This window comes from Cyclopterus lumpus, chromosome 13 (assembly GCF_009769545.1).
Source record: "Cyclopterus lumpus isolate fCycLum1 chromosome 13, fCycLum1.pri, whole genome shotgun sequence".
NCBI lineage: Eukaryota > Metazoa > Chordata > Actinopteri > Perciformes > Cyclopteridae > Cyclopterus > Cyclopterus lumpus.
The window spans coordinates 18,446,375-18,461,374 of NC_046978.1; the positions used below are offsets into that span (position 1 = coordinate 18,446,375).

Here is a 15,000-nt window from a genome sequence, read left to right on the forward strand (position 1 = left end):
GTGAAATACTTCTATGGATTTAGGAAAAGATCGTGAAATATTTGGCTGGATTTAGAAAAAGATTGTGAAATACTTCTATGGATTTAGGAAAAGATCGTGAAATACTTGGTTGATTGAGGCAACAACACTACTTAGTTAGGTTTAGAAAAGATTGTGTTTTGCGTTAAAATAACTACGTAAGTGGCGTTGCATAAGGACATAAGTTACGTGACAAATAAATCAAGGTTGACTTCCCCTTACGCTCCCTGTGGTCGTCGTACTTCCTGGTTAATGATCACATGGATTACATACGATCTGGTTTTGTGGGATATCCACGAATTACAGTGCATTCATGTTTTTGTAGGCGTAGCTATACGAACGCTGTATAACAACCGTCTGTCGGTTGATAATTGGCACTCGAGAAACCCAAATGTTCGTGCACGAGAACGGAAAGACTGAGCGGGACGTGGGAAGGTATGGCCCCTTTAAGGAGAACTATAACGTCAATACAGGATGTCCTTTTCAAAGATGGCGCCCAATTGGGAAAGTATTTGGGTTGTGCGGCATTGGAGTAGTTTCTCCTTTTTAGGGGCTAACAATCTCTATTTATGTTGTTTATGGGCATTCTTAAAGAGTTTGTTTACTGTTGGTTTTACCGATTTGTTACAAAATAAATAAAATACAATCTAAATTCATCTTAAGTTGCGCAATGGGCATATACCATTAGATGTAGTGTGTGGAGGAAATATGACCCTAAATGCATGAAATATGGATTCATAACGGCAGAATTTGGGTCCTTACGGCTTACACGGTTTATTTGTTCTCCTTTATTTCGTCATGATGTGTTTATTACCGGTGTATCGGAGCTTTAAACATTGATAATAAAGTATCTGTTTTTTATTTTCTCATACTAATAATCCGTATTCTGGGGCCACGTCTCACGTTTCAGAAAAGAGCAAAAAAGTGATGCATCACACCTTCTTCCACACACACACACACACACACACACACACACACACACACACACACATCATCGACCGGAGCAAAGAGGCTGACGTCAAACCCTGTAGACCCATTCACAACCTCTCTCTCTCTCTCTCTCTCTCTCTTGCCAGGCTTCTGACAACCCGAGTTAAAGAGCTGAATTATTATTGTCTGTGGAGCCCGGTGGAGCAGGGGGGGGGGGGGGGGGGGGGGGGGGACAGAAACGGTTACTAACACAAACGGTTACTAACACAAGAAAATATGAAGACGTCCAAGAAAATTGGATAAACAAAAAGATGAAAGACAGGTGTGTTATTGAAGTGACAAGAGTGTATTTAAAGAGTAGAGTTGTCATAAATACACCTTTTTTTTTCCTTCTTCTATTTTGGACAAACAGTTTGTGTAGTTTCTTCATTCTGTTTTTGTTTGTTCTCACTGGGTCGAAGTGGGCGGAGCTCAGTTGAAAAAATGGCAACAATGTTGCTCAACCACGATTGAGCAACATTGGAATAGAGGTTAAGTCACGCCCCTTTTTTGGTATACCATCAAACCACGTGGAGTGGTATGGATCAGCTGCAGGTCTAACATTAAGAGACGGTAAAAAAAATAAAAATAGAAACGTTAACTTGTTACTTTGTCATAAATGCTTAAGAGGCTACTTTTTGCTACTTTTTGCTACTTTTTGCCCAACTTTTAAATCAAATGTGAGAGGGGGAAACCACAAACAAACACAGGAAATCGGAGGCTGGGAACTTCAAAATAAAACAGGAAACCTGAGACAAACTGATACATATTCCGACAGAACGATCCCGACCCGCGGCCCGCTTGCTTGTGTTTTCCGGAGCTTTCAACCGCGTGAAGCAGGTTTTTAAATCAGTCGATTGTTGCTCTGGAGACGGATCTATTAGCTTTCAATCGTATTACATGATCTTCATCAGCGGATGGAGATTATACTTTTATTATTTGTATTTCTTACATTAGAACCCGATAAAGAGTCGCACTACACAAACATGCATGATGAGATTATAAAGTGAAAGTATACCAGTTTCCTCTGCTGGAAAAGTTTCGGATGCACCCAATAAAATATGACACCCCATCCCCCAAATAATAAACTACTAATTGCCTGCGAGAAACTTCTCGTTCGACCTGAGGAAGAAAACCTTGAGTGTGTTTAGTTTTGTTTCTCCTCCGGCGGACGGGCCGGTGGAAGTGGGGGCGGAACTGAGCTGTAATTGGTTTCTGTTTACCAGTAGTCCTGCCACAGAGGCGCGACCACAAGCAATTAGCCCGACAGCAAGCTTCACGTGTGTGTGTGTGTGTGTGTCTTTTGTCCTGGTTTTCTTTTGGTCTCCTTGTCCTTAAACGTCCGGTACAAACATTTTTTTTTTTTTAAAAGGCAGATTTTATTCTAATGACGGTCACAAAAGACCTCAAACGTATCTGCCGTGCCTCAATAATCCATATTGAGGACCGTGGACCAGACGAGGCCTTCAGGAGGTCCTCGGTGTGTTTGAGAGGACGTGTGACTCATCGCTCTTTTTTCTTTTCAGGGGAAGAAAGAAAAAAGAAGATTTGATTAGTTTGTCATTTTCTCAGAAGCATGAAAAGCTGTCGGTTTTTCCACGAGGAACATTTTTTTATTTTTTTTTATGAAAAAGGTATAACACAACCGATTTTCTTCATTCAGATTCCTTAAATATGTCTTCATGTCTACATGAGAAGAAGTATTTATATGCACTGCAACCGAGACACGAGATGGTGCCTCTGAATACCAGAGAAGTGGGTCGGGGAGATGGAGATGACGAAGGGGGATTTATGAATGAAACTGAGAGCGGCCCACACACACACACACACACACACACACACACACACACACACACACACACACACACACTGATCCGTACCAAGATTTGACAGGCAGCCAAAAATAGAGACCACAGTGCAGCCTTGCTGACGACAGAAGTGCTCTCTCATTCTCTCTCTCTCACACACACACACACACACACACACACACACACGCACACACGCACACACACACACGCACACACACACACACACACACACACCTCTGCAGTCCCTCTGTCACCCCGCCCAACTTTTTTGGCGTAGTCCGCGTAGTGTGAGTCATCGGCGGGCTTCAACCTACCTCGGTCTCTCTCGGCGCTGCAGCAGACACACAACAGCAGTCGGTGACAACAACATGAATAATACAACAACAACAAAAACATTTATTGACCCTTTTATTTGCATTAAAGTTTGAGCATGCTTTATTTCAGCCCCTGGAAATATTGTCATTGAACACAATGCGTGCACTTGCATGTCCTCTTAATAAAACGAGCCTCGCATTCTCACATCTTTTCAGCCCTTCAGGCAGTCAATGGTCCTAAATATAGTTTATGAATGTATTCATTTCATCACCGGCTGCAACAGAAGCCATTATTCTGGGTGAGAACTACTTTCAGAGCTTCAAAGAGAGAGAGAGAGAGGGGGGGGGGAGATGGAGAGAGAGAGATATGGAGAGAGAGATGGAGGCAGAGAGAGAGGGGGAGGATGGAGAGAGGGAGAGAGAGATATGGAGAGAGAGATATGGAGGGAGAGAGAGAGGGGGAGATGGAGAGAGGGAGAGAGAGATATGGAGAGAGAGATGGAGGGAGAGAGATGAGAGAGATGGAGAGAGGGAGAGAGAGATATGGAGAGAGAGGGATGGTGGGAAGGAGATGGAGAGATATGGAGAGAGAGAGATGGAGGGAGAGAGAGAGAAGAGAGATATGGAGAGAGAGAGATGGAGGGAGAGAGAGAGAGAGGGGGGGTGAGAGATGGAGAGAAGGAGAGAGATGGAGGGAGAGAGAGAGGGCCAAATGGAGAGAGGGAGAGAGAGATATAGAGAGAGAGAGAGATGAGAGAGATGGAGAGAGAGGGGGTGAGAGATGGAGAGGAGAGAGATGGAGAAAGAGAAAGAGAGAGGGAGAGATGGAGGGGGAGAGAGAGGGAGAGAGAGATGGAGAGGGAGAGATGGAGGGAGAGAGAGAGAGAGGGAGAGATGGAGGGAGAGAGAGATGGAGAGGGAGAGAGAGAGAGAGGTGGAGGGAGAGAGAGAGATGGAGGGAGTTGGAGGGGGAGAGAGAGAGAGAGAGATGGAGAGAGAGATGGAGAGAGAGAGATGGAGGGAGAGAGAGAGAAGCAGTTTTCGTTCGGCTGACTCAAAATCAACGCGTGTGCGCGTGTGTGTGTGCGCGCGCTCGCGGTTGCGTATATCCTCCTCCATCGCTCCTCTGTGACGCACGAGTCAGGTGGTTCCTCTAATAGCACGAGGAGCTGTCCGCGGTGCTGACACCAGACACACGGCGCGAGACAGAGAGATGCTCACGAGCCTTCCATAGAGACCGATCACAGAACAGGTAAGGCTCGGTGGCTCCGCGGGACAATGTAGTCCGGGGCTTGTTTACGTGCACGCGAGGGGTTATTTATTGAAGTTACTTTCCCGTGGAGCCCTCCGCCAACCACGGCGGCGGAGAGGTCGCCCCTTTGTTCTCATCGCGCTTCAGATCAAACAGAATTGCGTGCACTTTTTTTTTTTTTTTTTTTTTTTTGTAGCTTATAATTGCAACTTTTCTGTCACATGAAAGAAGAAGAAAAATATATAAGTAACAATTTTTTTTGTTTTTTTTGCAATTTAAATTCAGGTTTGGAAAAGAAAAAGAAAAAAGTAAGCGGATTAAAAAATGTATAGTTTATGCATCGTCGCATCTGTGTGTTGTGCAAATCCTTCTTACTTACCTTCTGTTTTAGAAAAAGAGAACAAAATTAAAAATAAATATAAATATATAGGTTATATCAATGCATTAAAACCGTGTTTTCCTGCACGTTGCACGCCTGCGTCATATAACCAAACCCAAAATATTCAATTGGATTTAAAGCTTCTGAAAAACATGTAATAATTGGGAGTTCAGAGGTTTTTTCGTCGATTTAAGGAAAAGGTTGCGTGGGAACGACCGCCTGAACCGGGTTGTCTTGACAACGGGGCCGTGACTCACGGAGAGCAGCACATTGGACGACTAATGAGATTTTGCACGAGCGCTGAACGCCGCCGCTGGTAAACAGGCGGCGTGGGGGGGGGGGGGTCGTTATTTTTATTATTATTGTTTATCATCATCGTTATTAAATAGACGGTTGATCACCAGCTGGTATATATATATATATATATATATATATATATATATATATATATGTATTTATTTATTTTTTTGTATTTTTTTTGTTGTATTTTTTAATGTATTTATATATATTTATTTTTAAATATATTTATATATATAAATATATATATAAATAATATATTAAAAAATATATATATATATATTGGAAATAAAACAACAAGCATGATTAGGTCTACCAAACAAGGAAACTGGGTTTGTTTTTACTTAACTGGATTTAATAGAATTATAGTGATTATAAATTAAGGAATTTAAGCAAAAAGCCACCAATCAGATTTAAAACCTCCCACCTTTGGATCAGTATACAAATGTCCGGTCTGTGACGCCATCATCAAACCGGACATTTGAAGTGACGACCTTTGAACCTCTCGTCTTAACGCGTAAAGGTCGGCGCGCTGACACGACTCTCCTTTGTCTTCCCTCTGCAGGCGTCAACCATGCCGTCGCTCTCCGAGACCTCAGCCGGCCCCCTCCTCGTCTGTTTCGCCAACTTCCTGTCCATCCTCCTCTTCCTCGGTTCCCACACCGCCCACGGGGCTTCCCTCAGAGACCACCGACTGCGGGGCGGTGAGTCAGACTCCCACAGGGGGGACGTCCTCCAGACCCCCAACGTGGACATGCTCAAAGCCTTGGAGTACATCCAGGGCCTCCGTCAGAGAACCGGCGCGGTGTCCCAGCGGCACGACGCCGCCTCCAGCCACGTGGACGACGCCGAGAAGCTGCGCGCCATGCTGAGGCTGGTTTCTAACCCTATGCAGAGCAAGGAGGAGGAGGAGGAGGAGGAGGAGGAGGAGGAAGAGGAGGAGGGGAGGGAGGACAAGAGTGAGGAGCTGCTGCAGGCCGTGCTCAGCACCCTCCAGCAGACGGAGAAGGCCTCCAAGCCGGCGACCCCCAGGCCGCAGCCGAAGCAGCTGCACGGCATCCTGCCTCACAAGAAGCTGCCGCTGATGTTCGAGGACGAGGAGGAGGGCGAGGGGGACGAGGGGGAGGAAGAGGAGGGCGAGAGGGGGCGCCAGAGCCCCTTCAAGCGCACCAACGAGAACGTGGAGGAGAAGTACACGCCTCAGAACCTGGCGACCCTGCAGTCGGTGTTTGACGAGCTGGACAAGCTGACGAGTGTGAAGAGCGTGCACAGGAGGCAGGACGAGGAGGAGGACGAGGAGGAGGAGGAGGATGGTGACGATGATGAAGATGACATGTTTAATGTGAGGAACGTGGGATACGATGACGAGGATCTTGCAGACTGGGGCACGCCTCAAGAACAGGGAGAGGAGGAGGAGGAGGAGGAGGAGGAGGACAACAAACACGAGGCCAACCGAGGTCTCGATTACGTCGACGACAACGAAGAGGAGGCCGGCGAGGACCCCGACGACGAAGAGGACCCCGACGAAAGCTACCCGGTCAAGAGGTCGAACGACGTGGGCAACCTGGTGGACTACTACCTCCTGAAGGTGCTGGAGAAGACGGAAGAGGAGGAGCGGAAGCAAGAGATCGAGGAAGAGGAAGAGGAGAAACAGAGGGCGGAGAGGCGAGCGGCCCAGACGCAGTACAGAGACAACATCGACCCTCGGGCCGTCTACCAGCTCATCCAGATCTCCCAGAAGTACCAGATCCCGCCCGAGGACCTGGTGGACATGCTCAAGACCGGAGAGACGATGAATCAGGACACGTCACGGAAGAGCAGCGCCGGGTCATCCAGAGCAGGAAACGAGCGCTCTCGGGTTTCCCCGAAGAAGACGTACAGGATCCCCGAAGCCAAATTCTACAGCAGACGACAGAAGACCCCCGAGGAGCGGCGGACGGAGGAGATCCTCAACATCCTGGGCCTCGGGGCGGCGGAGGACCAGAAGCAGCACCAGAGCTCGCCGTCGCGGCTTCCCGCTCGGCTTCCCGCGGGGCGTTCGTGGGCATCCGCTCCCGCGCAACGGCGCCCGGCCCCCGTCGCGTCGAAGGACGACTACGAGGACGAGCTGGCGGCGGCGTACCTGGCGGCTCAGATGCTGCCGCGGTACCCGAAGCCCGCGCGCGGCCGGGGCGGCGAGGCCAGAGGCCAGAAGCGCGACGACGACGGCGTCATCGGGCAGGGCGCCGCGGGCTCTTTCGAGAGCGCCGCGCAGGCGTATTTGGACCGAATGGACTCAGAGAGCAGCCCGGATGAAAAGAGGCGGTCGGAGGGCGAGGAGACGCGGGCGCGAGGCTTCGACAACGAGGCGGTGATGAAGCTGCTGAGCTCCCTGAACCCAGAAACGGAAGAAAGTGATGACAAAACTATGGGGATATAAAGAAAGGATGAAGACAGATATACATATACTGTATATATATATATATATATATATATATATATATATATATATATATATATAATGTTTTGATGGACGGAGGGTGAAAATAAAGTATTTTGAGGTATAAAACATTAGATATTCTGTAGGTTTACAAAAAGTTCCTATTTATTAGCAGAAATATGAGTGTTTAGACATTCATTTGATGCTCTTTTTTTTATGAGTTTGTTGCTCAACAACACTAAACAACCAGAACATGTGACTCACCAGCCTTTCAATGCACACACACACACAGACACACACACAACCCAAATCAGTGTTGGATCCCAGATTCACTTGTGTTTTTTTTTAATTTATTTTTTTTGTAAATGTGGTCATATGTGACATTCCTGAGGTTAATAAAGCATTGACTTTATTTTTCCTTACTGTGTAGTGGTTCTTTATTTACTCACCATCACACGATGCATTCGTTCAAATTAGATTTGCTCTGAGATTACAACAACAAAAAAAAGAGTATTTTCGGTCCCAAAAAAAATCCAGAAATTGATCACTATGAGGCTTAAAAAAGGCACTTAAACAGAAAGGAAGCAGAGTGATAAACCTCGTGCTTGAAGTCTTGAGGGGTGAGTCGTCCTCTCGCGGCTCAGTAGGTGGGTTTGCTCATGTACTCCTCCATCGTCTGTGACAAGAGCATGAGATACGTTTTCATGTGAGTAGTAAGGCAGAAGAAAAAGAACCCAAACTCTCCGCTCACTAGCTGTGAATACCTCTTGGAGTGTGTCCGCCTCCTCCATGGACACGCGCACGGCTACTTTAGAGGTTTCCACAACTTCTCCTCCCATCAGGAACTCGTCCAGGAGGAAGTACGCCTTCTCAAAGTTGAAAATGATGTCCAGCTCACACACCTGCAACCACATTAAATGACATTAAACCGCCTTGAAAGGTCATCAAAGAAGAGGCTTCTGTGTGGATGACCAGGTCCTAATATTGCATATTGTTAGGAATAAAAGTCGTCTTGTTTTGCACATGAAAAACAAGCAGATGCACCTTCTGGACACCAGGGGGAGTGACTGCAGTTCAAATATATATTTATATATATATATATATATATATATATATATATATATATATATATATATATATATATTTATTTATATATACATATATATATTTATTATATATATATAAATATATATTTATATATATAAATAAATGAATATATATATCTGTATTATATATAAATAAATATATATATATAAATATATATTTATATATATAAATAAATGAATATATATATATATATATATTATATATAAATATATATATATATAAATATATATTTATATATAAATATATATTTATATATATAAATATATATATTTATATATATAAATAAATGAATATATATATCTGTATTATATATAAATAAATATATATATAAATATATATTTATATATATAAATAAATGAATATATATATATATATATTATATATAAATATATATATATATATAAATATATATTTATATATAAATATATATTTATATATAAATATATATTTATATATAAATATATATTTATATATATAAATATATATATTTATATATATAAATAAATGAATATATATATATATATATTTATTATATATAAATAAATATATATACATAAATATATATTTATATATAAATATATATATTTATATATATAAATAAATGAATATATATATGTATATATATATATATATATATATATATATATCAATGGATTTAGGTGTTTCAACAATCACGTAGAGAACAGGTGCGTCACGTGCCGTACACTTTTGTACGTATTTACTGCCGTGTGTATAATTGTGACGTGTGTTGTACGTTAAGTGAACGCTGAGAACAAATCAAAGTGTACGAGCAGAGTAAATAAAATATGTCCAGAAGTGTGAGACACAGTTTTTAGACAAAAGTAGGTCATCTTTCATGAAAAAGCAGTGAGTTTAACGCCCGCTGCGTGTCATCGACGGCTCCCCCGGCTGCAGCTTCCACTTACGTTGCCAAAGTATTTATCCAACAGCTCCACATATCTGTGCAGCACTTCGAGGCCCAGCAGCTCGTTGTCCTGGTCCTCCAGACCGGCGCAGAAGTACAGGCTGGCATACCTGCACGCATAGAGGGGGGAAGGTCAGGTGGTTGTGGACAGCTTTAATGACCATGTGTGTGCGCACTGAGTTTAATTTAAGAGTTTCAAAAGCTTCATAAAGGTCACTTATTCTGTTTTAATTGGTAGTAGGGATGAGCATCGTCAGGATTTTACAGATACTGGTACTCTTATCGGTTCTTTTTGGTTTATTTTGTGGGGCGAAAAAAGACAAGTTCATTAAGAAAATAGTCAATATTGATTTATTCTTCTGCTGTGTACACGGAAAGTCTTTCTTGAGGCTAACCGTGTGTGTGTGTGTGTGTGTGTGTGTGTGTGTGTGTGTGTGTGTGTGTGTGTGTCAGAGTAAAGCACAAAGACAAAGAGACAGACAGAGAGAGGAGATCTCACTCCGAAACCTTTTCAAAGGACTGATAGCAGAACTGTGCTTTTACTCATTTAGAACTGGGTTTCGTGTGTGTGGGGGGGGGGGGGGGGGGGGGGTGTAATACCACAAGAGGAGACGCTCTGTGCTGCACCCTCAGTAATCTAGGTCACCCTCAATGTTTAACCAGACGTTCACTCCATCCAGGTCTTTGGAAAGGGTGTGTCTGCATTCTGAACTCAACACGCTCGGGTTAACCATTAAGCCTCCAGTCAAAAGGTGCTTTTCGGCCCCAACGCCCCAAAAGTCTGTCTCTACACCTGCAGGTATAAAAAAAGCCCTGGAGATGACGACGACCCCAGAGCAACGAGCTCCAATGCGCTCCACACCTCTTGTAAACGACCTTGAGGTCCCTCCAGTGGAGGAAGTTGCAGGAGCGCGGCGGACGAGCCAACACCAGCGTCGTCATGTCCCGGATCACCTTCTTCTTCTCCCGGTCCGTCACCGGCGAGAACCACTTCTGCAGCCGCAGCTTCCCCTGCCGGCTGAACAGCAACAGGAAGCGCATCTGGAGACATGTGGGGGGGGGGGGGGGGAGAAGTTTTTGTCTTAACGAGGAAATACAATGAAGCAAACACACACACACACACACACACAGTAATAACACTCCCAGCCTGCAGCTGAAGCAACACCACCAAAACCACCAGCGACAACAATTATATTTCCCAACTGTGAATAAAGACCAAACACATCTGAGGCACCTTTGAGTTCAGTGGCAGTAAATACAACGTGTGGTGTTGCGCAAGAGCAATTAATCAAAGATCTTTGCACTGAGGTGCAGCTGCAAAGCACACGTCTATAACTGTATCAATATTTAAAGGCTATATTTATATATATATATATTATATATATAGGATTATTTCAAGTGGAATCATCTTTTAAAATCGTATAATAAAAGCACTTCTGCAAACGAAGCCATCACAACCCAGCAGCAGAGTTCTGGTCTCCTTTTAGATGACACACACACACACACACACACACACACACACGACTGTGTATTTATTACAGTGTAGTAAGTCTGCGTTTACCTGCCGACAGGTAGACCACGCCTCTCACTCACCATCTCGTCGCAGGTGGACCCGAACCAGCAGTCTGACCCCCCAGAGAAGGACTATCCTACTGGTGCGTTTGGAGATGCGGCGACATGTTTCTGTTGTTTCTTCCCAGAAGTCTCAGCGCTCTCTCTCTCTCTCTCTCTCTCTCTCTCTCTCTCTCTCTCTCTCTCTCTCTCTCTCGCTCACCTTCTACAAACAGAGCCACGCCCCCCGCGGACGCTCCGGCGGTCTGATTGGCTACCCAGAGACAGGTGAATCACCGCAGTGCAGCGCGAGAGGAGATGTTGATTTAAGTACTATTCAGTGGGTAGTAATGTACACATATTTAGTTCGTCTATTTAGGAATACTTAGCACACATTACTGTGATATAAATATAAATATATAAAAATATATATCTATATATATAAATATAAATATATATATATATATATACACATATACACATATATATAAATATATATATATACACATAGCACACATTACTGTGATATATAAATATATATATATATATAAATATATTTAAAAAATATATATATGTACGTATATATATACATATATATATAATAATACTACTATATATATACACTAATAATACAATAATATGCTTTTCTAGACACTCAAAGACGGTTATATATATATATATATATATATATATATTCTATATAAATTCGAGGTATTATTATTATTATTATATAGTTAACGACTACACAGTTATTTTGTGCCAATAATTAACTCTCGAGCTAAATCTTTCACATTTACATCGAGGTGGAAACTGAAAGGTTGATTAATATAGGCACTTTCCCTGGTAAATAAATAAATACATAAAAAAATATTAAAATAGCTATTTAATGAGATGGACAACCAAAACTGTTATTACAAAGTCAAAAATCACGAGATAACGACAGACACGAGCATTGTATTATATTATACGTCATTCTGTTTATTAAATGTGTTTTTTGAGTCCTAAAAGAAGGGAAACAATCCGGTTTTGCATGTTTAACAGGCGACTGCAGGCTTCGCCCCACTCATGTTAATTCAACGGAGCCACACGTGGGGGTTTCAGGGGGGGGGGGGGGTCTAGCTAGGGGGGTCAAAAAGCTCCGCACAGAGCTCCGCACAGCGAGAGGCTTCCAGAGCGAACGCACCATGTCTCTGTACCGCAACTCCGCCTGGTTCCTGAAGGGAATGACCCAGTTCACCAGGTAAGAAGCTGCAGCAGTGTGTGGCCCTGCCGCGGTGCCCGTTGAGCACCCTCTATGAGAATGTGTGTGTGTGTGAACAATCTATAACATCTGTAACAATCTGTTTATTATTTAAACTTCGCTAGAAGCAGCTCGTCATATTAATATATTAAATATGTGTGATGATAGAATAAAGAGGGACTAGCTAATAATTATAATGCCTGTTAAATTCTTCTCTTTGCTTTAATTTAATATAATATACCATGGGCGTCTGTGTGGATATAGCTCCAAAGAGATGGGATGGCTTTGGGACACTCATTGTATATTATATATATATATATACACATATATATATATCACAGTAATGTGTAATAAATATATATATATATATATATATATTTATATATATAAATATATATTTATATATATTTATTTATATATAATAAATATATATATATATATTCATTTATATATATATATATATATATATATATATATATATATATATATATATAATATAACCAGGGTGTTAACAACGCGCCTTAAAATAAAAGTCTAAGACATCTTTCAGTAGACTTAGTAATCTTACATTTTGGGTTATTATACATCTTTCTGGTGAAAGTTAACACTGTGATGTGCAGAGCAATAGCAAAACTAATTGATCCGTTAGTTAATCGACAAAAAAAAAAAAGAGTAGAAAAAGTCATTGATCAAGCAGAGTTTTGTGTATTTTTACTATTATTATTCATTATTTTTCATCTGCAAGTGAAACTTGTTGGTTTTGGACCGCTGACCTGATACGATGGTCATGTTTCAACAACTCACTGATATTCATTGGATCCAAATGATCAATCAAAGTAACCGTGCATGCAATCATCACACGCCCTTAGTATTGATATCATAACTGACAGGTCAAAGGTCACACACGAGCTGGATCTTTTTGAGAGGATGAGGAGGTGTGACTTCTTGTTGGTTTTAAGATGCGTTATCGGGCCCCGATATCTGATCAATAGCGGCCCGGAGGCTCTTTTTTCCTCGTACGCCGACGCAGCGAGCCAAGTTTTTCTGAAGAGGTTCTTTTGTGACCGGCTTCCCTTCTCCGGCCCTTTGTTCTGTGTTATCTCTGAGCTGCCCGGCAACCCGCTCGGGCCCTCCACTAATAGATCTCGGCATGACACCATCGAACAGAGCGGGCCATTTAGCCTCAGCATCCAGACCCCCCCCCCCCCCCCCCTCAACAATGGCACCCAGGACAATGGGGGCAATTGAAGTCCTTGTTGCCACACACACACCGACCCCGTTGTCCCCCCCCCCCCCCCCCCCCCCCCCCCCCCCCCCCCCCACAAACCCCCCCTTTCCTCATCAGAGACGATGCCAGGCACACTCTCGTCTTCATTGTGTCCGTACAGTAAAGCTGTGAAGAGTCGTGTACAGTAAACAAGCTGACCTCAAACACTGACCCCCTTTGACCCGAACCCGGTTTCCCCTCTGAACCGTTCGCCGAATGTGACGCGCTATAACTTGTTGGCGTTCCCCCCCCCCCCCCCCCTCCCCGCAGGAGCGCCTTCCTGTCGGCCTCCAAGAGGTTCGTGGAGAAGGACCTGGAGGTCTCCGTGGCCGGCCGGGCCTTCATGATAACGGGAGCCAACAGCGGCATCGGGAAAGCCACCGCCATGGCCATCGCCAAGAAAGGTATGCGACCATCGAGGGAAAAAAAACCCTTCTGAAAAGACGCCGTCATTAAAACCGATAGCTTTTCAAAAAGTAAAACACAAAAGATATAGCTTTAAAAAAACACGAGCTGCATTATAAAAATTTTTAAAAAAGCATGTGTGTTCTGATGCTGTTCCATCGCAGGTGGGACGGTCCACATGGTGTGCAGGAACAAGGACAAGGCCGAGGAGGCGAGGGCCGACATCGTCAAGGAGACGGGAAATAAAGTACAGTGTGACTCACTGCAGCCATTTAAAATATATATATATATATATATATATATATATATATATATATATATATATATATATATAAATAAAAAGAAAGAGACAACCTTGAAATTGTTCATTCCAGGAGGTCTACGTCCACATCCTGGACCTGTCTGAGACCAGGAAGGTCGGGGAGTTTGCCGAGGGCTTCAAGAGGAAGTACAAGGCCCTCAACGTACTGGTGAGCGACAAGAGAGTTACCTATTTTTAAAAAATATATATATACATGGAAACATATGGCCTTACTTCACTCTTTGTCTTCGTGTGGTCGGTCTGTGCAGATCAATAACGCCGGCTCCATCATGAGCCAAAGGGACGTGAACGCCGAGGAGCTCGAGAAGAGCTTCGCCTCCAACGTCCTCGGTGAGTCAAAGGTCAAGGTGGGGCGGGGTGGGGGGGTTGGGGGGGGGGGAGTGATTTAAGTCTTTTAATAACAAAATGAAATGTCGTCGTCCCACCAGGGGTTTACATTCTCACCAAGAGCCTCATCCCGTTGCTGGAGAAGAGCGCAGATCCCAGAGTGGTGAGTCCGTCATTTATATGAACATGTAATTTGGGTTTTGAACCCGTTGAACGGTTCACGACCTGAACACGTCACGAGATCCGATGTTTGTATTATTTATTATTCATTCAGCGGTGGGAGATGTCTAATATTCTAATGAAAGACGCAAAGAAAAATATGAGCCGCATTTTCGAGGCTTTGCATTTGATTGGAGCTAATTTCAACAATTTTATATTCAAATTTGGTAGTTTGATTTAT

General features: G+C 43.3%; 3 protein-coding genes across 4 annotated transcripts in view; 2 read left to right on the forward strand and 1 right to left on the reverse strand.

The window, feature by feature from the left end:
* Positions 1–7,456, forward strand: part of scg2a (secretogranin II (chromogranin C) a) — a 9,221-nt gene extending 1,765 nt beyond the window's left edge. Inside the window, exon 2 of the mRNA XM_034549056.1 lies at positions 5,603–7,456. Coding sequence (XP_034404947.1) covers positions 5,612–7,456 — 1,845 coding nt within the window. The 5' untranslated portion in view covers positions 5,603–5,611. The remainder of the gene's footprint in view (positions 1–5,602) is intronic.
* A 295-nt stretch (positions 7,457–7,751) lies between these two features.
* ap1s3a (adaptor related protein complex 1 subunit sigma 3a) lies at positions 7,752–11,191 on the reverse strand. Of its 2 annotated transcripts, none has more exons than XM_034548557.1 (5): positions 11,082–11,191; positions 10,351–10,529; positions 9,490–9,598; positions 8,221–8,358; positions 7,752–8,132 (listed from the first exon to the last, which is right to left on the reverse strand). In XM_034548557.1, the coding sequence occupies exons 1-5, from the start codon at positions 11,082–11,084 to the stop codon at positions 8,097–8,099; spliced, it is 465 nt and encodes a 154-aa protein (XP_034404448.1). In that variant the 5' UTR covers positions 11,085–11,191; the 3' UTR covers positions 7,752–8,096. The 2 variants fall into 2 exon arrangements, with proteins under 2 accessions (XP_034404448.1, XP_034404449.1); XM_034548558.1 differs by having other exon boundaries at positions 11,050–11,191.
* Positions 11,192–12,190: 999 nt separating this feature from the next.
* The window catches only part of LOC117741225 (DHRS-12_like_SDR_c-like domain-containing protein), a 6,235-nt gene continuing 3,425 nt past the window's right edge, over positions 12,191–15,000 (forward strand). The window contains exons 1-6 of the mRNA XM_034548102.1: positions 12,191–12,279; positions 13,817–13,950; positions 14,116–14,198; positions 14,326–14,421; positions 14,522–14,603; positions 14,702–14,763. Of these exons, the coding sequence (XP_034403993.1) occupies positions 12,224–12,279; positions 13,817–13,950; positions 14,116–14,198; positions 14,326–14,421; positions 14,522–14,603; positions 14,702–14,763 (513 nt within the window). The 5' untranslated portion in view covers positions 12,191–12,223. The remainder of the gene's footprint in view (positions 12,280–13,816; positions 13,951–14,115; positions 14,199–14,325; positions 14,422–14,521; positions 14,604–14,701; positions 14,764–15,000) is intronic.

What these genes read in the sequence shown, in the direction of transcription:
- ap1s3a (XM_034548557.1), bottom strand. An exon ending in CTCAAGGTCGTTTACAAGAG is followed by an intron (nt 9,599 to 10,350) that starts GTGTGGAGCGCA and finishes CTATGCGTGCAG; the next exon opens with GTATGCCAGCCTGTACTTCT. An exon ending in TGGATAAATACTTTGGCAAC is followed by an intron (nt 8,359 to 9,489) that starts GTAAGTGGAAGC and finishes ATGTGGTTGCAG; the next exon opens with GTGTGTGAGCTGGACATCAT.